Source organism: Coregonus lavaretus (genome assembly GCF_964263955.1).
Source record: "Coregonus lavaretus genome assembly, chromosome: 4".
NCBI lineage: Eukaryota > Metazoa > Chordata > Actinopteri > Salmoniformes > Salmonidae > Coregonus > Coregonus lavaretus.
The window spans coordinates 10,934,666-10,953,399 of record NC_139991.1 but is presented as its reverse complement, the minus strand read 5'-3'; the positions used below and the strand labels follow the sequence as shown (position 1 = coordinate 10,953,399).

General features: G+C 43.1%; 1 protein-coding gene across 1 annotated transcript in view; it reads left to right on the top strand.

Moving 5' to 3' along the window:
* LOC311127952 (synaptotagmin-9-like) overlaps positions 1-18,734 on the top strand; it is a gene marked incomplete at both ends in the record, with an annotated part of 46,770 nt that overhangs the window by 5,745 nt on the left and 22,291 nt on the right. Inside the window, 2 exons of the mRNA XM_084159854.1 lie at positions 11,292-11,769; positions 16,338-16,896. Of these exons, the coding sequence (XP_084015980.1) occupies positions 11,292-11,769; positions 16,338-16,896 (1,037 nt within the window). The remainder of the gene's footprint in view (positions 1-11,291; positions 11,770-16,337; positions 16,897-18,734) is intronic.

Sequence of the window (18,734 nt, the reverse complement as noted above, 5' to 3'; positions counted from 1 at the left end):
AGGCGTCAGTGTAATGCGGTAGGACGAAGTCAGGTGCAGGACACAGAGCTACTCAAAAAACGTACTTTACTCGTAGGTATCTTAAAGAACATACCTCCACGCAGGGAGGAACAAACTCGCTTACATACGACAACCAAAACATGGACAAACACGCATAACACACGGTGTGAGCCAGAGGGTTAAATAGGGAAGACATAATTACAAGATGGGAAACAGGTGAGACCAATACAGACAAAACAAGTAGAACATAGAAACATGGATCGGTAGCAGCTAGTACTCCGGTTACGACGAACGCCGAAGCCTGCCCGAGCAAGGACGAGGGGCAGCATCGGCTGAATTCGTGACACCTGTGCTTCACGGTTGGGATGGTGTTCTTCAGCTTGCAAGCATCCCCCTTTTTCCTCCAAACATAACGATGGTCATTATGGCCAAACAGTTCTATTTTTGTTTAATCAGACCAGAGGATATTTCTCTAAAAAGTACGATCTTTGTCCCCATGTGCAGTTGCAAACCGTAGTCTTGCTTTTTTATGGCGGTTTTGGAGCAGTGGCTTCTTCCTTGTTGAGCGGCCTTTCAGGTTATGGCGATATAGGACTCGTTTTACTGTGGATATAGATACATTTGTACCTGTTTCCTCCAGCATCTTCACAAGGTCCTTTGCTGTTGTTCTGGGATTGATTTGCACTTTTCGCACCAAAGTACGTTCATCTCTAGGAGACAGAACGCATCTCATTCCTGAGCGGTATGACAGCTGCGTGGTCCAATGGTGTTTATACTTGCATACTATTGTTTGTACAGATGAACGTGGTACCTTCAGGCGTTTGGAAATTGCTCCCAAGGATGAACTAGACTTGTGGAGGTCTACAATTGTTTTTATGAGGTCTTGGCTGATTTCTTTTGATTTTCCCATGACGTCAAGCAAAGAGGCACTGATTTTGAAGGTAGGCACAGGTACACCTCCAATTGACTCAAATTATGTCAATTAGCCTATCAGAAGCTTCTAAAACCATGACACCATTTTCTGGAATTTTCCAAGCTGGTTAAATGTACAGTCAACTTAGTGTATGTAAACTTCTGACCCACTGGAATTGTGATACACTGAGTTATAAGTTAAATAATCTGTCTGTAAACAATTGTTGGAAAAATTACTTGTGTCATGCACAACGTAGATGTCCTAACCGACTTGCCAAAACTATAGTTTGTTAACAAGAAATTTGTGGAGTGGTTGAAAAACGAGCTTTAATGACTCCAACCTAAGTGTATGTAAACTTCCGACTTCAACTGTATGCATGCTAGCCTCAGCAAGAGAGGGAGGCAGTGCTTATATTGGAGCGGGAATTTTGGGGAACCGCGTCTGGAGAGGAGGGAGGAGTGCATTCTTAGTAATACAGTATCACACTAACCCACACCAGCTTTGTGTGTATGCGTGCGTGCAGCTGCCATAAGCCAGAATTCTGTCATGAGGTGGATGTGTTTTTCACTCAACCCACTGATCCATTACCGCCTGTTGCAGTCCATGGTGATTACTAGAAGGTTCTCTGGAGGTTTCTGGAAGCGTAAAATGTGACATATTGTGATCCCAATGGCCTGAGCTTGGACTAATAACCCAACCTTCTGCCTTTCTCACATGCCCCTGATTGATGAATGGTTCAAGATGTGGCCCCTAACCCCACCCCTATCCTTTCAGTCAAAACCTGACTTCACTCTCCCATCTCCTTTCTCCCTGTCCCTTCTCCTCTCTCCTCTTCTCTCCCCTCCCCCTATAGCCCCTCTCCTCACCCTCTTCTCCTCTCCCTTCTTCTTTCTCCTCTTCTCTCCCCTCCCCCTATAGCCCCTCTCCTCACCCCCTTCTCCTCTCTCTTGTTCTCTCTCCTCTTCTCTCCCCTCCCCCTATAGCCCCTCTTCTCACCCCCTTCTCCTCTCCCTTCTTCTCTCTCCTCTTCTCCCCCCTCCCCCTATAGCCCCTCTCCTCACCCCCTTCTCCTCTCCCTTCTTCTCTCTCCTCTTCTCTCCCCTCCCCCCTATAGCCCCTCTCTTCACCCCCTTTTCCTCTCCCTTCTACTCTCTCCTCTTCTCTCCCCTCCCCCTATAGCCCCTCTCCTCACCCCCTTCTCCTCTCCCTTCTTCTCTCTCCTCTTCTCTCCCCTCCCCCTATAGCCCCTCTCCTCACCCCCTTCTCCTCTCCCTTGTTCTCTCTCCTCTTCTCCCCCTCCCCCCTATAGCCCCTCTCCTCACCCCCTTCTCCTCTCCCTTCTTCTCTCTCCTCTTCTCCCCCCTCCCCCCTATAGCCCCTCTCCTCACCCCCTTCTACTCTCTGTGCGCTATCCATCCCTGCTCCTCTCCCCATGCACCATTTCCTCTCCCTTCAGCGCTATCCTCCATGCACTCTCCCTTCTCCTCTCTCCATTTGTCTCTACCTCCATTCTCCCCTCTCCCCTCTGCATTGACAGCCAGGTGGAGTGTCTATGGTGGGGTTATTGAACTGCGATCAGGGGCAGGTTCCCTTGAGTCCACAGTCCCTGGTTTTATTAACATATCCAGCTGAGCCCTTTCATCCTGTCCTGGATGATTGGCACCTCAATAAACCAGAGAGAAATAAAGATGAAAGATATAGGAAGATTGACAAGTATTTTTGTGTTGGTCTCTGGCATTCAAACATATGTGACCCAAACGGAGAGGAGTGTGTGTGTGTCCGTGTGTCTGTTTCTGTGTGGAGGGTTAAAAACCAACCATGGCACCATGGCTAACACATTTGAAGTGTTTATACAGGCCAAGTAACTCCCTCACACCAGATCAGGTCAAAATGTATTTCAGCACCATACTCAATGTTAATGCAACTGTGAAGCTTACTATTTTAAATAATCTGGAGAATGTCTTACATTAGATCTCTCACCTTTACCAAAATAACTTCACAGACATCTGCCTGCTGTCTATACATGAATGTAGCGATGAGCATGTTGCTAAGCACTCAGACCCATTATGTACATGCGTGCGATTCTGGGCTATATGTGTAACATATGTAATGTTGAGTCCTCAGTAATAGTAGCCCTGGGGGAAATGAAGCTACTCTATCTTAAGCTAGATCATGGCCATGCAGCGAGTGGCTGGGAAAAGAGAGTTTTCGAGCAACATGTCCCCCTGCTGTGCTCATCTTATAGATTGATAGATAGACTGATAGATAGACTGAGAGCAGGACTCCCAGCTACTCAACACTGTTTAGGTGTCGTTGCCACAGTATTATCAAACTCTACTTATAGATAATGCCTGTGATAGATAATGCCTGCGAGGTTTTTGGTTGCTAGCAGCTCACTCACATTCACATACAGTAGCTAATCTACACTGAGTGTACAAAACATTAAGAACACCTTCCTAATATTGAGTAACAAAATATTTTGTATTGCCCATTCACCCTCTGAATTGCACACATACACAATTCATGTCTCAATTGTCTCAAGGCTTAAAAATCATTTTTTAACCGGTCTCCTCCCCTTCATCTACGCTGATTGAGTGACATCAATAAGGGATCATAGCTTTCACCTGGAATCACCTGGCCAGTCAGTCTATGTCTTGGAAAGAGCAGGTATATTGACTGCTATTGCTGCTGATAACTTATTGAGGAGAGGTGTAGGTAATGTAGATGATTACATATCAGTTTGCTATAGGGCACACTAATTAATGCTTCCTAACTAATCTCTCACTAATTGAACACCAAACAAACTGTGAGGCAGCTTAGAGCACCACAAGGGAATACTACTGTAGGTCCAAGGTAATGCTTAATCAGCAGTATTTCCCTCCCACTCCATACACCCCCCCCCCCCCCCCTTTCTGATTTTTGTGTTAGCTATCATGGTTATTTGAGTCTTTTCAGATATACTATGAATCTCTAACTCCTAGGCAGTATCAGGGCAACCTGCCAAGCAAACCACCACTTTGCCTCTGGATCAATGCTCTCTCAGGCTACAGGGCCTGAGCTCAATAGCCACAATTCGATCCGATGCCACAGTGTGGTCTAAACACAGCTCACCCCTGGTGTACCAGGAACTGACCCTGTATATAGCTTACTTACTTCTCGTGTGTTCTACCTTATGTTATTTTCAATACTACATTGATATTGATTACTGCATTGTTGGATTTAGAGCTGGCAAGAAAGGCATTTCAATGTACTTGTGCACGTGACATTAAAACTTGAAACTTGAAACATGTGTCCAATACAGCTAAAGAGGAGCTTCAGCACAGGTGACAGGAGTGGCATGACATGAATGTTGCATTAGCAAAATGGCCACCCTGCTTAGTGGTATTTCAATGGCATTACTGTAATGAAGCACTCAACCACCTGATAAAAATAATGCAGGTAACATACAGTATATGAACGTGGAGGTACATTTTCACACAGTTGGTTCTCCATATTGCAGTATTTTGCATGTTTATAACAGCTTGGAGGAGCTTGAAAGGAGGGATCAGCCCAAGAAGATTCACGATTGTTTGTGAAGTTCTTTGATCTTAATAAAAGCCTAGAAACAGAAATGGAGATATTATGTGTGTTGGTATGACATCATCAAAGCGAGACAACAAGCCAGAATGGCCTTGTCCCATTTACCACCACGTACAGTGTGGACTGTACACTCCCACATTGATGATGTGTTTGCAAGTGCTCTGAGAAATGCAAGAGTGGTCAAGGCTCTGCAGAAAATATCTTGGGACAGACTTCATCATTCACCTTCTTCATACTATCACAACGTAGGCCAACTCACTGCAATATTTGAAGTGACTCAATAAGGGTGCATTTATTTTAGACTGCTGTGGATGATAATCTATTATTTGAATGAACTTTGATTATTGATTGATGTGAGAGCTATCGGAACGGTATAATTCTTGACTTTGATGTGTAAAAGGTGTTCTATCCCTGACATATCAGAGGGAGAAACAGGGGTGAGGATGAGGAGGAAGAGGGGGAGGGTAATAGAAAGAGAAAAAAGAGTGAAGAGGGGAGAGTGGGGTCAGAGGTTAGCAAAGGAGCAGGTGGAGGAGGAGGCAGCAATAAGAGGAGGAGGAAGAGGGGGAGGTGGTGTGCAATACTAGGCTCATTAAGGAAGCCCCAGACTCCCAGCATGCTTTGCCTCAACATTCTGAGAGAAAATGTAATGGAGTAGGCCATGTCAAAAACAACCCCTTTGCTTGTTACTGCAATCAAAGGTGGTCAGCCTGGCATTTTACCCTACATGTGATTTCGTGGTCCTCTGTAGCTCAGCTGGTTGAGCACGGCGCTTGTAACGCCAAGGTAGTGGGTTCGATCCCCGGGACCACCCATACACAAAAAAAATGTATGCACGCATGACTGTAAGTCGCTTTGGATAAAAGCGTCTGCTAAATGGCTTATTATTATTATTATTATTTCCCTTGGTCCGCCCAGCAGATTCCACATCCACTAGTGCTGAGCGATTAGTGCTTTTTGCGGTCGGTTTGGTTTCGGTTAGATTATTTGGGTTAAAGCTGTAACAACACAGAATAAAACAATTAATAGAAGTATCCTGATGGTAGTGACTGCCCATTACTGCTTATTACTTATTAACCATCATTTATGCACATTACTCTGATAAAATATTTCAGTTATGTATATTATATTTGTTTTATTTGATGACTTTATTTCATTCCAAATCATAATCTCATCTCTATAGAGCTGCTGCCTATGCTGTCTGACAAAATCACTATTTTAGTATACTGAACAAAAATATAAATGCAACAAGTAAAGTGTTGGTCCCATGTTTCATGAGCTCCACAAAAAGCTTATTTCTCTCAAATTGTGTGCACAAATTTGTTTACATCACTGTTAGTGAGCATTTCTCCTTTGCCAAGATAATCCATCCACCTGACAGGTGTGGCATATCAAGAAGCTGATTAAACAGCATGATCATTACACAGGTGCACCTTGTGCTGGGGACAATAAAAGGCCAATCTAAAATATGAGGTTTTGTCACACAACACAATGCCACAGATTTCTCAAGTTTTGAGGGAGCGTGCAATTGGCATGCTGACTGCAGGAATGTCCAACAGATAATTGAAAGTTAATTTCTCTACCATATGCCGCCTCAAACGTCATTTAAGAGAATATGGCAGTACATCCAACCGGCCTCACAATTAAAAAATTAAATAATATTTCTGATTGGCTGGGCCTGGCTCCCCAGTGGTTGGGTCTGGCTCCCAAGTGGGTGGGCCTATGCCCTTCCAGGCCTGTTGGAAACTACAACTCCCTACTACATCGCACAGTTCAGGCTGGATCTGGTTTATCTCTAGAGAAACTGTGCAATTTGCACATTGAGCTCACAGACTTTAAAAAAACTAAATGGAATTCAAATAATTGAACCGATGTTGTTTAAAAAATGAATAATAACCAACATTTTGATTAATCGCTCAGCACAAAAATCTGTGGAACAGACCTAGCATCAGGGGCCGCAGCTCTGGTTCTGAATGGTTATAACATTTCCAGAGATTTGCCATGTTTGTAATTTTGCCTTTCCACGGCTGTTACTGCTAATTGCGAAACAGCTGTCTTCACTATTTTCACTTTCACCCCTGTGGAGGTATGTAAAAGGTCTACGATCCAGAGAAACATGTTATCTCACAAACCCAGAGCTTGTTTTAGACTAGATAACATCCTGAGTGTTCTCTTGCATAGCCCTATCTGTGCTTAGTCATTTTGCATATACAAATAAATAAATAAAAAAGCTATCTCCCAGTGGATTAATTAGACAAATCATAATTTCATAATTTCCTACGCCTCAGTTCATGTAAACCCACAGGGTTTCATAAACAACGGACAAACAGGGCTGGAGAATGGGACAGCATATGGACAAATATGGTGAACTACATGGTACAATACTGTATGGTGCAAAACAATTTACAGTTGAGTGGGTCTGTTTTGTAAATGCCTCTAGACAATCCGGCCATTTAACTCCCATAATGATAGCTAGGCAAAATGCCCAGCCTCTGCAGGTGTGCCATTATGTGTAGTAGTGATGAGTGGGGGAGTGCTGATTTGCTCTATAGTTCGGAAAGTGTACGGTAGTTAGGTCTCATGCAATGTGTTACATTGTGTGACCCTAACGTCTGAGAGTTTGCCAAGCCCTCTAAGTTCAAGGGGTGACAGCTGTACCAAAATGATGAATTCCCAATGACACTGATGAATCTCTTTGAAGATCTCTCTTTGGCGGAACTTGAACCTCTTCAGAAGAATTCCCAGAGAGGGATATATCATCACTTCACTTCCTGGGATTGCTTTGGAGGCGAACTCCAAGATGAATCAGAAGGCTCCTTGTGATTGTGTTTCTGTCCCCCCCTTCCATGGTGACTGGGAGACCCTGTGCCAGTGTGAATGAGCACCCTCTATTATTCATCACAACACATCTTTGAAATCTCTATCTTTTATTTGTGATGTTTGAGGCTGCCGTGATTAGGCCAAAAAGTGCCTGCAACTCATGTTGCATGGAAACATGGGAACACAGTAAACCCTAAACAGTCTCTCTAGCTCTCATTCTGAAGGTGAGCAGTACCGAGATGCTCTGTCATTTGATTTGTGAGCTCAATGTGCTAGGCCAATTAAATAGCCTGTTTTACAGCTATTCAACAATATTATGATGACATTGACAGCATTGTAAAGACAAATGTCACATTCATAGGACTGTCACTGCTTCCTACAAGACCATTATGGGGACAACAAAGTGCAATACATCAATAGCATCATCTACATACAACTACACAACATGTTGCAAGTCATGCTGTAAAAGCTGTCACATGAAAATATATTTACAGGATTACTTGCATCATTTCTACAAGGCTTCTCACACTGTGTACATACCTGTAGCATCTTAGTTTAAACCATGTAGAGGATGAGGACCAGCCTAGATATAGGGAGATTCTCTATTGGGAATAAGTCCATCCTCTCCTCGACTCCTCCGTCCTCCTCTCCTCCTGATCCGGAAACCGATAAGTTGTTGCCATATGTCAATTTGTTAATAGGTGAAGGAGGAGTTTGCTCCTCTCCTCGATAGCCTCTTCCAGCCGAGGATTCTTATGTGTATCCTACCGGAGTCCTACCAGGAACAGTTTTGTAATCCGTTTTGTAATTAATTTATAAAATGTCTGGTACAACTAGCTAAATTTGTTTGCACCACTTTATACTTATTTATGGATTCCTCCTCTGTAAACATAGTTTGTCTGATGACGCGCTTGTGGAGGAGAGTCTCATTTCATTCAAGTGCATTTGTTTCCACGTTTCCTCTCCTTGATTACATTGACCTTTTTCAAAAGGAGGCAGGAGAGGACAGAGGAGAGGATGCGAGGAGTCGAGCAAATCCAATTGACAATCTCCCACAAATGTGGTTAAATATATTGGCATCCTTGCACGATTCACTATTTTTTCAAAAATACGTTTAAATTGAACAAATTTGGTGTTCACACGTGTATTTGTTTGATTTACATCTGCACAGGACCAAACATTTTTATTTAAATATAAACTGAAATTTAGATTTTTCACTTCAAAGTCCAAAAATAAATATAAATTATTCAAAATTCTAATTAATTTGGTTGGAGGCAAGTGATTCTCAGCAAGTGTAATTTATCACACGTGGTAATTTGCAAGTGCCAACGGGGTAAAAATAGCCATTAAACCAGCCACTCAACCAGTTAGGTTGAGATCTGGTGACTGAGACGGCCATGGCATATGTTTTACATCATTTTTATGCTCATCAAACCTTAATTAACTCAGGAACCACACCTGTGTGGAAGCTCATGCTTTCAATAAACTTTGTATCCCTCATTTACTCACGTGTTTCCATTATGTTGGCAGTTACCTGTGTGATGTGATTAGCTGGTACGTAAAATTCCTATCCAGGCATAAGATCTGGCATGCGTCAGCAACGCCTGGGCAGAGGAACGTGTACTTTACCTGCACCAACAGCTCTCCTTGGATGAGGAGGAGATGTTGAGCATCGTAAAAGGACCTGGAATAAACCATTCAAACCTCTAAACAGGTAGCCTGTTCTCTATGAACATAGCCATGTTTAGTATAAACCTTTATACTGTATATACGGTCTATGTCTATGGCATAAACATTAGCGTTTCCAATACTAAGGCTAAACATTTAGAAATAAATTATATTATAAGAAAACACACTCGCCGTTTGTTAATTTATATTACCCTACAAAGCACAATGTTTTATCTTAAATTAGATATAGCAAGTATGTTTGTGGCAAACAATTTAGCAAACTATGAGTTCTGTGAGGAGAAATGGACAGAGATGTCCGACGTCGTCACAACATGTTAAACTCTTACAGAGGATCCATCACATACTTTAATCCTTTAAAATGGCTGTTAAATATCACCTGCACGCCAGGTATTTCTAAATATTGACGATTTCAGCGTGAAGAGGGGCTTAGAACTTGTTCAAGATGGGTCAATTGATTCCCATAGAATGGTTCTCCCCAACACATTGTCTTGCTCTATTCCTATCAGTCAAGGACAACAGATTACAGCAGCGCTACAATCAGGACCCTGGGCGCATATGGGACTCCAGAGGAGATAATTAAACAACTTTAGATAATTCCTAATTAAGTTTGTCACGCCTTCTCTTTAAGAAAAAATTAAGGGAGGAAGAGAAAAGTTCCCGCAAAGCACACTTGTAATTAACCAAGCCATGTTTTTTCAATTAGTGCACAGTGATTTGATCAGTCTTAGGCCGTTCCTTGTGGTGTGTCTTTAATGGCACGCAGCTAGAGAAGCCCACAGGCAAACTATGACTTATACACTACATGACCAAAGGTATGTGGACACCTGCTTGTCGAACATCTCATTCCAAAATCATGGGCATTAATATGGAGTTGGTCCCCACTTCACTGCTATAACAGCCTCCACTCTTCTGGAAAGGCATTTCCACTAGATGTTGGAACATTGCTGCAGGGACTTGCTTCCATTTAGCCACAAGAGCCTGAGTGAAGTCGAGCACTGATGTTGGGCAATTAGGCCTGGCTCGCAGTCGGCATTCCAATTCATTCCAAAGGTGTTCGATGGGGTTGAGGTCAGGTCTCTGTGCAGGCCAGTCATGTTCTTCCACACCGATCTCGACAAACCATTTCTGTATGGACCTCACTTTGTGCACAGGGGCATTGTTATGCTGAAACAGGAAAGGGCCTTCCCCAAACTGTTACCACAAAGTTGGAAGCACAGAATCGTCTAGAATGTCATTATATCATTATATGCTGTAGCATTAAGATTTCCCTTCACTGGAACTAAGGGGCCTAGCCCGAACCATGAAAAACAGCCCCAGACCATTATTCCTCCTCCATCAAACTATGAATTGGGGCAGGTTTCGTTCTCCTGGCATCCGCCAAACCCTGATTCGTCCGTCGAACTGCCAGTTGTTGAAGCATGATTAATCACTCCAGAGAACACGTTTCCACTGCTCCAGAGTCCAATGGCGGCGAGCTTTACACCACTCCAGCCGACGCTTGGCATTGTGCATGGTGATCTTAGGTTTGTGTGTGGCTGCTCGGCCATGGAACCCCATTTCATGAAGCTCCCGACGAACAGTTCTTGTGCTGTCATTGCTTCCAGATGCAGTTTGGAACTAGGTAGTGAGTGTTGCAACCGAGGACAGATGATTTTATACACGCTATGCACTTCAGCACTCAGCGGTCCCTTTCTGTGAGATTGTATGGTCTACCATTTCGCGGCTGAGCCATTGTTGCTCCTAGACGTTTCCACTTCACAATAACAGCACTTACAGTTAACCGGGGCAGTGCTAGCAGGGCAGAAATTTGACAAACTGACTTGTTGGAAAGGTGGCATCCTATGACGTGCCACGTAGAAAGTCACTGAGCTCTTCAGTAAGGCCATTCTACTGCCAATGTTTGTCTATGGAGATTGCATGGCTGTGTGCCCAATTTTATACACCTGTCAGCAACGGGTGTGGCTGAAATAGTATCTTACATCAACCAGCAGTTAGAAACATTTCAATGGAGACTTCTAAAGGACAGGCTCTTTTTTTAAATGTGCAAAGGATTTGTTTTTGGGAGAGGCTTTATATCAATAATAGATATTAGAAATGTTGTGAAATGATGATGTGATGATGATGATTAATTCTCTTCAAAGCCTTTGCCTTGTAGATGTTTCATTGATCTTTATTTATCTCACTGTGCCTCTCACATCCTTATATCAGAAAAATGACCCTATTATGTATTGACTCTCTCCCTTTCTTTCCTCCCTCTCTCCCTCTTTCCCTCCCTCCCTGCATTCTGTAGATGTGTCGGTGAGCCTGCTGTCTCTGGTGGTGACTGCCTGTGGCCTGGCCCTGTTCGGTGTCTCCATCTTCGTCTCCTGGAAGCTCTGCTGGATCCCATGGAGGGAGCGTGGCCTCTCCCCCAGCATCAAGGAGCCCACCCATGGGCACCACGATTCCCCCATGGCACCTTTGCAACCGTACGTCCCAGCCAGGGAGCCAGTCTACACGGCCGTCGACCCACCCGTCCCCGCCCTCGACCGCCGTGAGTCCCACCGTTGTTCCATCGTCCCTGTGGCAACTGGGACTTTGACGGGGCCGGTGACCCCCGTATCGCCGCCCCCCACAGCGGCGATCATCCCCATCCCAGAGGCAGCCATGAAGATCAGCCACACGTCTCCAGACATCCCCCTGGAGTCCCAGAGTAAAGGCCGGGAGAACGGGGTCCAAACCAACCCTCGCATGCAGAGGCAGACCACTGAGCCCTCACCCTCCGTCCGGTCAATGTCTATACACACAGAGATTGGGTGAATACTATATCACAATCCTCCACTATGATGAAGACAATACTGTGCTATGTACTCTGCTTGTATACTGTAGTACCTACTATACCAGGGTCCCTTACAATTTAAGACTGCTACTAAGACGGCTACTTTGGTTTCATAGTACATAGTATTTAATTAGTTCACCACAAAGGTTATCACAGTAGGTACAGTTGAAGTCGGAAGTTTACATACACTTAGGTTGGAGTCATTAAAACTAGTTTTTCAACCACTCCACAAATTTCTTGTTAACAAACTATAGTTTTGGCAAGTCGGTTAGGACATCTACTTTGTGCATGACACAAGTCATTTTTCCAACAATTGTTTACAGACAGATTATTTCACTTATAATTCACTGTATCACAATTCCAGTGGGTCAGAAGTTTACATACACTAAGTTGACGGTGCCTTTAAACAGCTTGGAAAATTCCAGAAAATAATGTCATGGCTTTAGAAGCTTCTGATAGGCTAATTGACATAATTTGAGTCAATTGGAGGTGTAGCTGTGGATGTATTTCAAGGCCTACTCAAACTCAGTGCTTCTTTGCTTGACATCATGGGAAAATCAAAAGAAATCAGACAAGACCTCAGAAAAAAATCTGTAGACCTCCACAAGTCTGGTTCATCCTTGGGAGAAATTTCCAAATGCCTGAAGGTACCACGTTCATCTGTACAAACATGGGACCACGCAGCCGTCATACCGCTCAGGAAGGAGACGCGTTCTGTCTCCTAGAGATGAAAGTACTTTGGTGCGAAAAGTGGAAATCAATCCCAGAACAACAGCAAAGGACCTTGTGAAGATGCTGGAGGAAACAGGTACAAAAGTATCTATATCCACAGTAAAACAAGTCCTATATCGACATAACCTGAAAGGCCGCTCAGCAAGGAAGAAGCCACTGCTCCAAAACCGCCATAAAAAAGCCAGACTACGGTTTGCAACTGCACATGGGGACATAGATCGTACTCTTTGGAGAAATGTCCTCTGGTCTGATGAAACAACAATAGAACTGTTTGGCCATAATGACCATCGTTATGTTTGAAAGAAAAAGGGGGTTGCTTGCAAGCCAAAGAACACCATCCCAGGAAAATTATGTGGATATATTGAAGCAACATCTCAAGACATCAGTCAGGAAGTTAAAACTTGGTCGCAAATGGGTCTTCCAAATGGACAATGACCCTAAGCATACTTCCAAAGTCGTGGCAAAATGGCTTAAGGACAACAAAGTCAAGGTATTGGAGTGGCCATCACAAAGCCCTGACCTCAATCCTATAGAACATTTGTGGGCAGAACTGAAAATGGGTGTGCCAGCAAGGAGGCCTATAAACCTGACTCAGTTACACCAGCTCTGTCAGGAGGAAAGGGCCAAAATTCACCCAACTTATTGTGGGAAGCTTGTGGAAGGCTACCCGAAACGTTTGACCCAAATTAAACAATTTAAAGGCAGTGCTACCAAATACTAATTGAGTGTATGTAAACTTCTGCCCACTGGGAATGTGATGAAATAAATAAAAGCTCTCTACTATTATTCTGACATTTCACATTCTTAAAAGAAAGTGGTGATCCTAACTGACGTAAGACAGGGAGTTCTTACTAGGATTAAATGTCAGGAATAGTGAAAAACTGAGTTTAAATGTATTTGACTAAGGTGTATGTAAACTTCCGACTTCAACTGTTTAAAGCTTTCAGTACATTGCCACTCCATGAGTACCATAGTCCACCATGATTGGAGTCAATTCCACAAATGTAATTCTAATTAAATTCTCTCTCCCTGTAAATTCCATTTAATTTAATTCAAATTCCAGGTCAGTTTTTGAATTCAGAGATAATTCAATTCCTCTGAATTCCAATGTTAGGTTTAAATTCCAAGAATTCCCTCAGGGTTTCAGGCTGATCATGTCACTGTTCAGACAGCCTAGACTGGAAATATAGGAATACAGGTTGAAATTATTAAAAATAAATCCTACAGTACATTTTGTATACTATTTGCGATCATTCCTTTAACTGGGTAATGTAAAAATATTCAATTCCAATTCAATTCCAAAGATTAAAGGTTTTTACAGTTCAAATTCCATTCCAATTCAAAAAGTCCAAACAGTCTAATTCCAATTCCATAACTTGAAGATGTATTTACATTTCAATTTAATTCAACGTCAATTCTCCATCTTGAGTGAATTTATGAATTGAATTGGAATTTGAAATTAAATTGGAATTTACCCCAACCCTACATTACATATACAGTGGGGGGAAAAAGTATTTAGTCAGCCACCAATTGTGCAAGTTCTCCCACTTAAAAAGATGAGAGAGGCCTGTAAGTTTCATCATAGGTACACGTCAACTATGACAGACAAAATGAGGAAAAAAAATCCAGAAAATCACATTGTAGGATTTTTTATGAATTTATTTGCAAATTATGGTGGAAAATAAGTATTTGGTCAATAACAAAAGTTTCTCAATACTTTGTTATATACCCTTTGTTGGCAATGACACAGGTCAAATGTTTTCTGTAAGTGTTCACAAGGTTGTCACACACTGTTGCTGGTATTTTGTTCCATTCCTCCATGCAGATCTCCTCTAGAGCAGTGATGTTTTGGGGCTGTCGCTGGGCAACATGGACTTTCAACTCCCTCCAAAGATTTTCTATGGGGTTGAGATCTGGAGACTGGCTAGGCCACTCCAGGACCTTGAAATGCTTCTTACGAAGCCACTCCTTCGTTGCCCGGGCGGTGTGTTTGGGATCATTGTCATGCTGAAAGACCCAGCCACGTTTCATCTTCAATGCCATTGCTGATGGAAGGAGGTTTTCACTCAAAATCTCACGATACATGGCCCCATTCATTCTTTCCTTTACACGGATCAGTCGTCCTGGTCCCTTTGCAGAAAAACAGCCCCAAAGCATGATGTTTCCACCCCCATGCTTCACAGTAGGTATGGTGTTCTTTGGATGCAACTCAGCATTCTTTGTCCTCCAAACACGACGAGTTGAGTTTTTACCAAAAAGTTATATTTTGGTTTCATCTGACCATATGACATTCTCCCAATCCTCTTCTGGATCATCCAAATGCACTCTAGCAAACTTCAGACGGGCCTGGACCTGTACTGGCTTAAGCAGGGGGACACGTCTGGCACTGCAGGATTTGAGTCCCTGGCGGCGTAGTGTGTTACTGATGGTAGGCTTTGTTACTTTGGTCCCAGCTCTCTGCAGGTCATTCACTAGGTCCCCCCGTGTGGTTCTGGGATTTTTGCTCACCGTTCTTGTGATCATTTTGACCCCACGGGGTGAGATCTTGCGTGGAGCCCCAGATCGAGGGAGATTATCAGTGGTCTTGTATGTCTTCCATTTCCTAATAATTGCTCTCACAGTTGATTTCTTCAAACCAAGCTGCTTACCTATTGCAGATTCAGTCTTCCCAGCCTGGTGCAGGTCTACAATTTTGTTTCTGGTGTCCTTTGACAGCTCTTTGGTCTTGGCCGTAGTGGAGTTTGGAGTGTGACTGTTTGAGGTTGTGGACAGGTGTCTTTTATACTGATAACAAGTTCAAACAGGTGCCATTAATACAGGTAACGAGTGGAGGACAGAGGAGCCTCTTAAAGAAGAAGTTACAGGTCTGTGAGAGCCAGAAATCTTGCTTGTTTGTAGGTGACCAAATACTTATTTTCCACCATAATTTGCAAATAAATTCATTAAAAATCCTACAATGTGATTTTCTGGATTTTTTTTCCTCAATTTGTCTGTCATAGTTGACGTGTACCTATGATGAAAATTACAGGCCTCTCTCATCTTCTTAAGTGGGAGAACTTGCACAATTGGTGGCTGACTAAATACTTTTTTTCCCCACTGTATGTCTACTGTGCTTCTGAAGTACAGACACCATAATTGGTTTGCGACTTTGGTTTGCACATTGTTTTGCACGAGTGAAATACACCCCGACAGCTCATTAATTAATTTGAAAAAATGTTCTCCAGATTCTTCATTTCACCTTCAGAACATTGTAAACTTCATCCACACTTAGGTAGAAACCATGACTCACTCCGTTGTTAAAGCCCTGTGTGACACAAAAGAGGCAGTTGGAAAGTTCTAGCATTGATCAGGTTTAGAGCACTGAACAGAAGCTCAGACTTAGCAACCCAGCAGCTGTAAGGCAGCTATCCCACTGAGTCTTATGGAGTCACGTCCTCTACAGCAAACAATGTTCTATGAGTAATTCTGCTCCCAGACAGCCTCTTTGTATCAATGAGTTTCATTTTAGTTGTTAGTCATTTGTTTGTGGTTGAAGGAAAGTCTATCCTCTGTTCAGCACGTAACACTTACCCAAAACTCAGCCCTCTTGAAAAACTGAGTAGAGTGAATTGCTATTTTTATCGATTGTTGCTTGAGCTGTAACGGTCATATTTACAGAAAGCCTTTGTCTATTTTATTCATGTACTCTGTTGTTGTATCAAGTACACATTTGCTGTCTCTCTGTGTGTCTCCTCTCACCTATGCTAACAATGGTAATGTGTCTCTTTCTGTCTGTCCTCTACACAGGTCTAACTCTATCCGTAGATTATCCGTAAACAGGTCCAACCCGGACTTCAACGTGGCCCAGTTCCAGAGACAGGACTCCCTAACTGGGATGGGCCTGGGTCTGGGTCGTCTCAAACCAGAGCTTTACAAGCAGCGCTCCCTGGAAGGGGATGAGGGGGGCCGGCGGGGCGGAGGCTGCGGACGCCTACACTTCATTCTCAAGTTCGACTGTGACCTGGAGCAACTCATCGTCAAGATCCACAAGGCGCAGGATCTCCCCGCCAAGGACTTATTGGGCACCTCTGACCCCTACGTCAAGATTTACTTACTACCAGACCGGCAGACCAAGCACCAGACCAAGGTTCACCGCAAGACCCTCAACCCTGTGTTCGATGAGGTATTCCTGTTCCCCGTGGAGTACGCTGAGCTGCCGACGCGCAAGCTGCACTTCAGTGTCTACGACTTTGACCGTTTCTCGCGCCACGACATCATCGGCCAGGTGGTGGTGGACAACTTCCTGGATCTGGTGGACTTCCCTGCAGAGACAAAACTTTGCCGGGACATCCAGTACGTCTCCACGGTGAGTCAGCACGTCCTGTTTGATCACTTCCTGTTTCCGGCTTTTAAGGGAATGTTTGTTCTGCTTAAATACCCTGTTAGATTTACTAAGATAAGTGGTCAATTATAAACTATAGCAGGATATTCATTTCGGATTAGAAATTTTTACGGCACTGTACTTGGTTGAATGCCTCATTCATTTTTCAAGATGAGCCACAGTAAGCTCTCAGTGAGTCGCTTCATCCGCAATAGAGAAAATGGACTCAGTTTTCAGCTGGGGTTAAGGCGGCGCTAGTGTCAAATGTGCATTAGTTAGCAATTTCGTCATGTAAAATCTGACGCACTGGCATTTTCCAGCCCTAACGCCGGGTTCTGCAATTTACCTGTCTTGTATCAGCTCGCTTGCGCTCCGATGGGAGGGGTGGAAATATTTGAGTTGTGTCCTTAAAAACATGATTTCAGGCAGCGCTGTTAGGGATATGTAAGACCAACCAAAAGCTGGTTTTAGCAGTAACACAGTTGGTTATGGCATTTTGACAGCAGAAACACAGCCTATCTAGCTGTGACACACACTGCCCATATGCGCATGGAACAAGAGTAGCCTAATGTGCTTTTGGTGCCTGTATATACTTCGTATTTAGAAACATAAAAAACATATAGAAACCAAGCACAGCCTCACCTCCTCTCAATTAAGGCTTTTGTTTGTCCTGCCCAATGCAATCGCGAAGTAGTCAAGACTGTCGATAAAGGGTTTGGCTCCTGAGACCGCTTGTAAATAAATCTTAATCACCAAAGCTTTATTAAAATGTCATGTTTGAGAGGAGTAAAACAGTGAGCTGACATTCCCTTTTTATCTATGTATTGTAGGCAAGCCCACATTATTTATGCCATGCAGGTCCCATTTTGGACGTGTGAAAAAAATAAAACTCCATGTAGGCTATGTGTCAATGCCCATCATGAAACGAGAGATGAGAACCTTGGTGAATACCGGTGAACCTTGTATTTAGAAGTTATCTGTAACCTGCAACAATGGTTTCTTTTCCGTTTTATATGTTCAAAACCCAAGCCCTCCCTTAGGCCTACTATAACTAAGGCTGGTTCAACAGCAATGCCTGTCTTTTTTATCCTGGCCATTTTATGACATCATAAAATTTTACATTTATTTATTGTTGTGGTTTAAAAAAAACTGATTGCTGATTGCTGGTTTTTCATTAAATTTTATTACAACCAATCTTATCAGAATGATTCACCTGCCTGGTTTAATGGTTACAATGTCCGTGGCGCGCATGCAATGCAACTTCTGGAGATGTGTGAATGGGACCTGATCTGTAAGATGGTTCCGATTATGTTAATAAAATATAGGCTGATTTGGGAGCAGTATAACGGTGAATGGACATTCTCCATTTCTTTTTATATTGGATCTTTGTCAAGTTACTGTGAAAAATTATTTGTTCTATTTTTAGGCCTTATCAATAATTTATTTACTCTTGCTTATTGACAATGTTTGGCATGTCCATGCTCAGCCATAATGCAATTTACAGTAGGCCTAGCCCCTATATCATTGTGAATGCTATTGAAACCATGCAATTACATAGAACAATGTGGACTGCAAATGGGTTCAAGTTAATGTGTTTATCAAAGATAAGTCTGCATTTTTCTATTGTGTTTCTGTAAGCCATTTAACAAACTATAACGGACTAACATTGGAATTGAAGTTGATTCCAAGGCAATACATAAAAGACTGTAAATACAAAACTTGAAGCAACCACATATTTCGCCATGGAGCACGTTCTGATTGGCAAGTGAGGGGCCAAGCCTCGACACACCCACAACTTGTTTATTCATCAAAACACAGCCAAC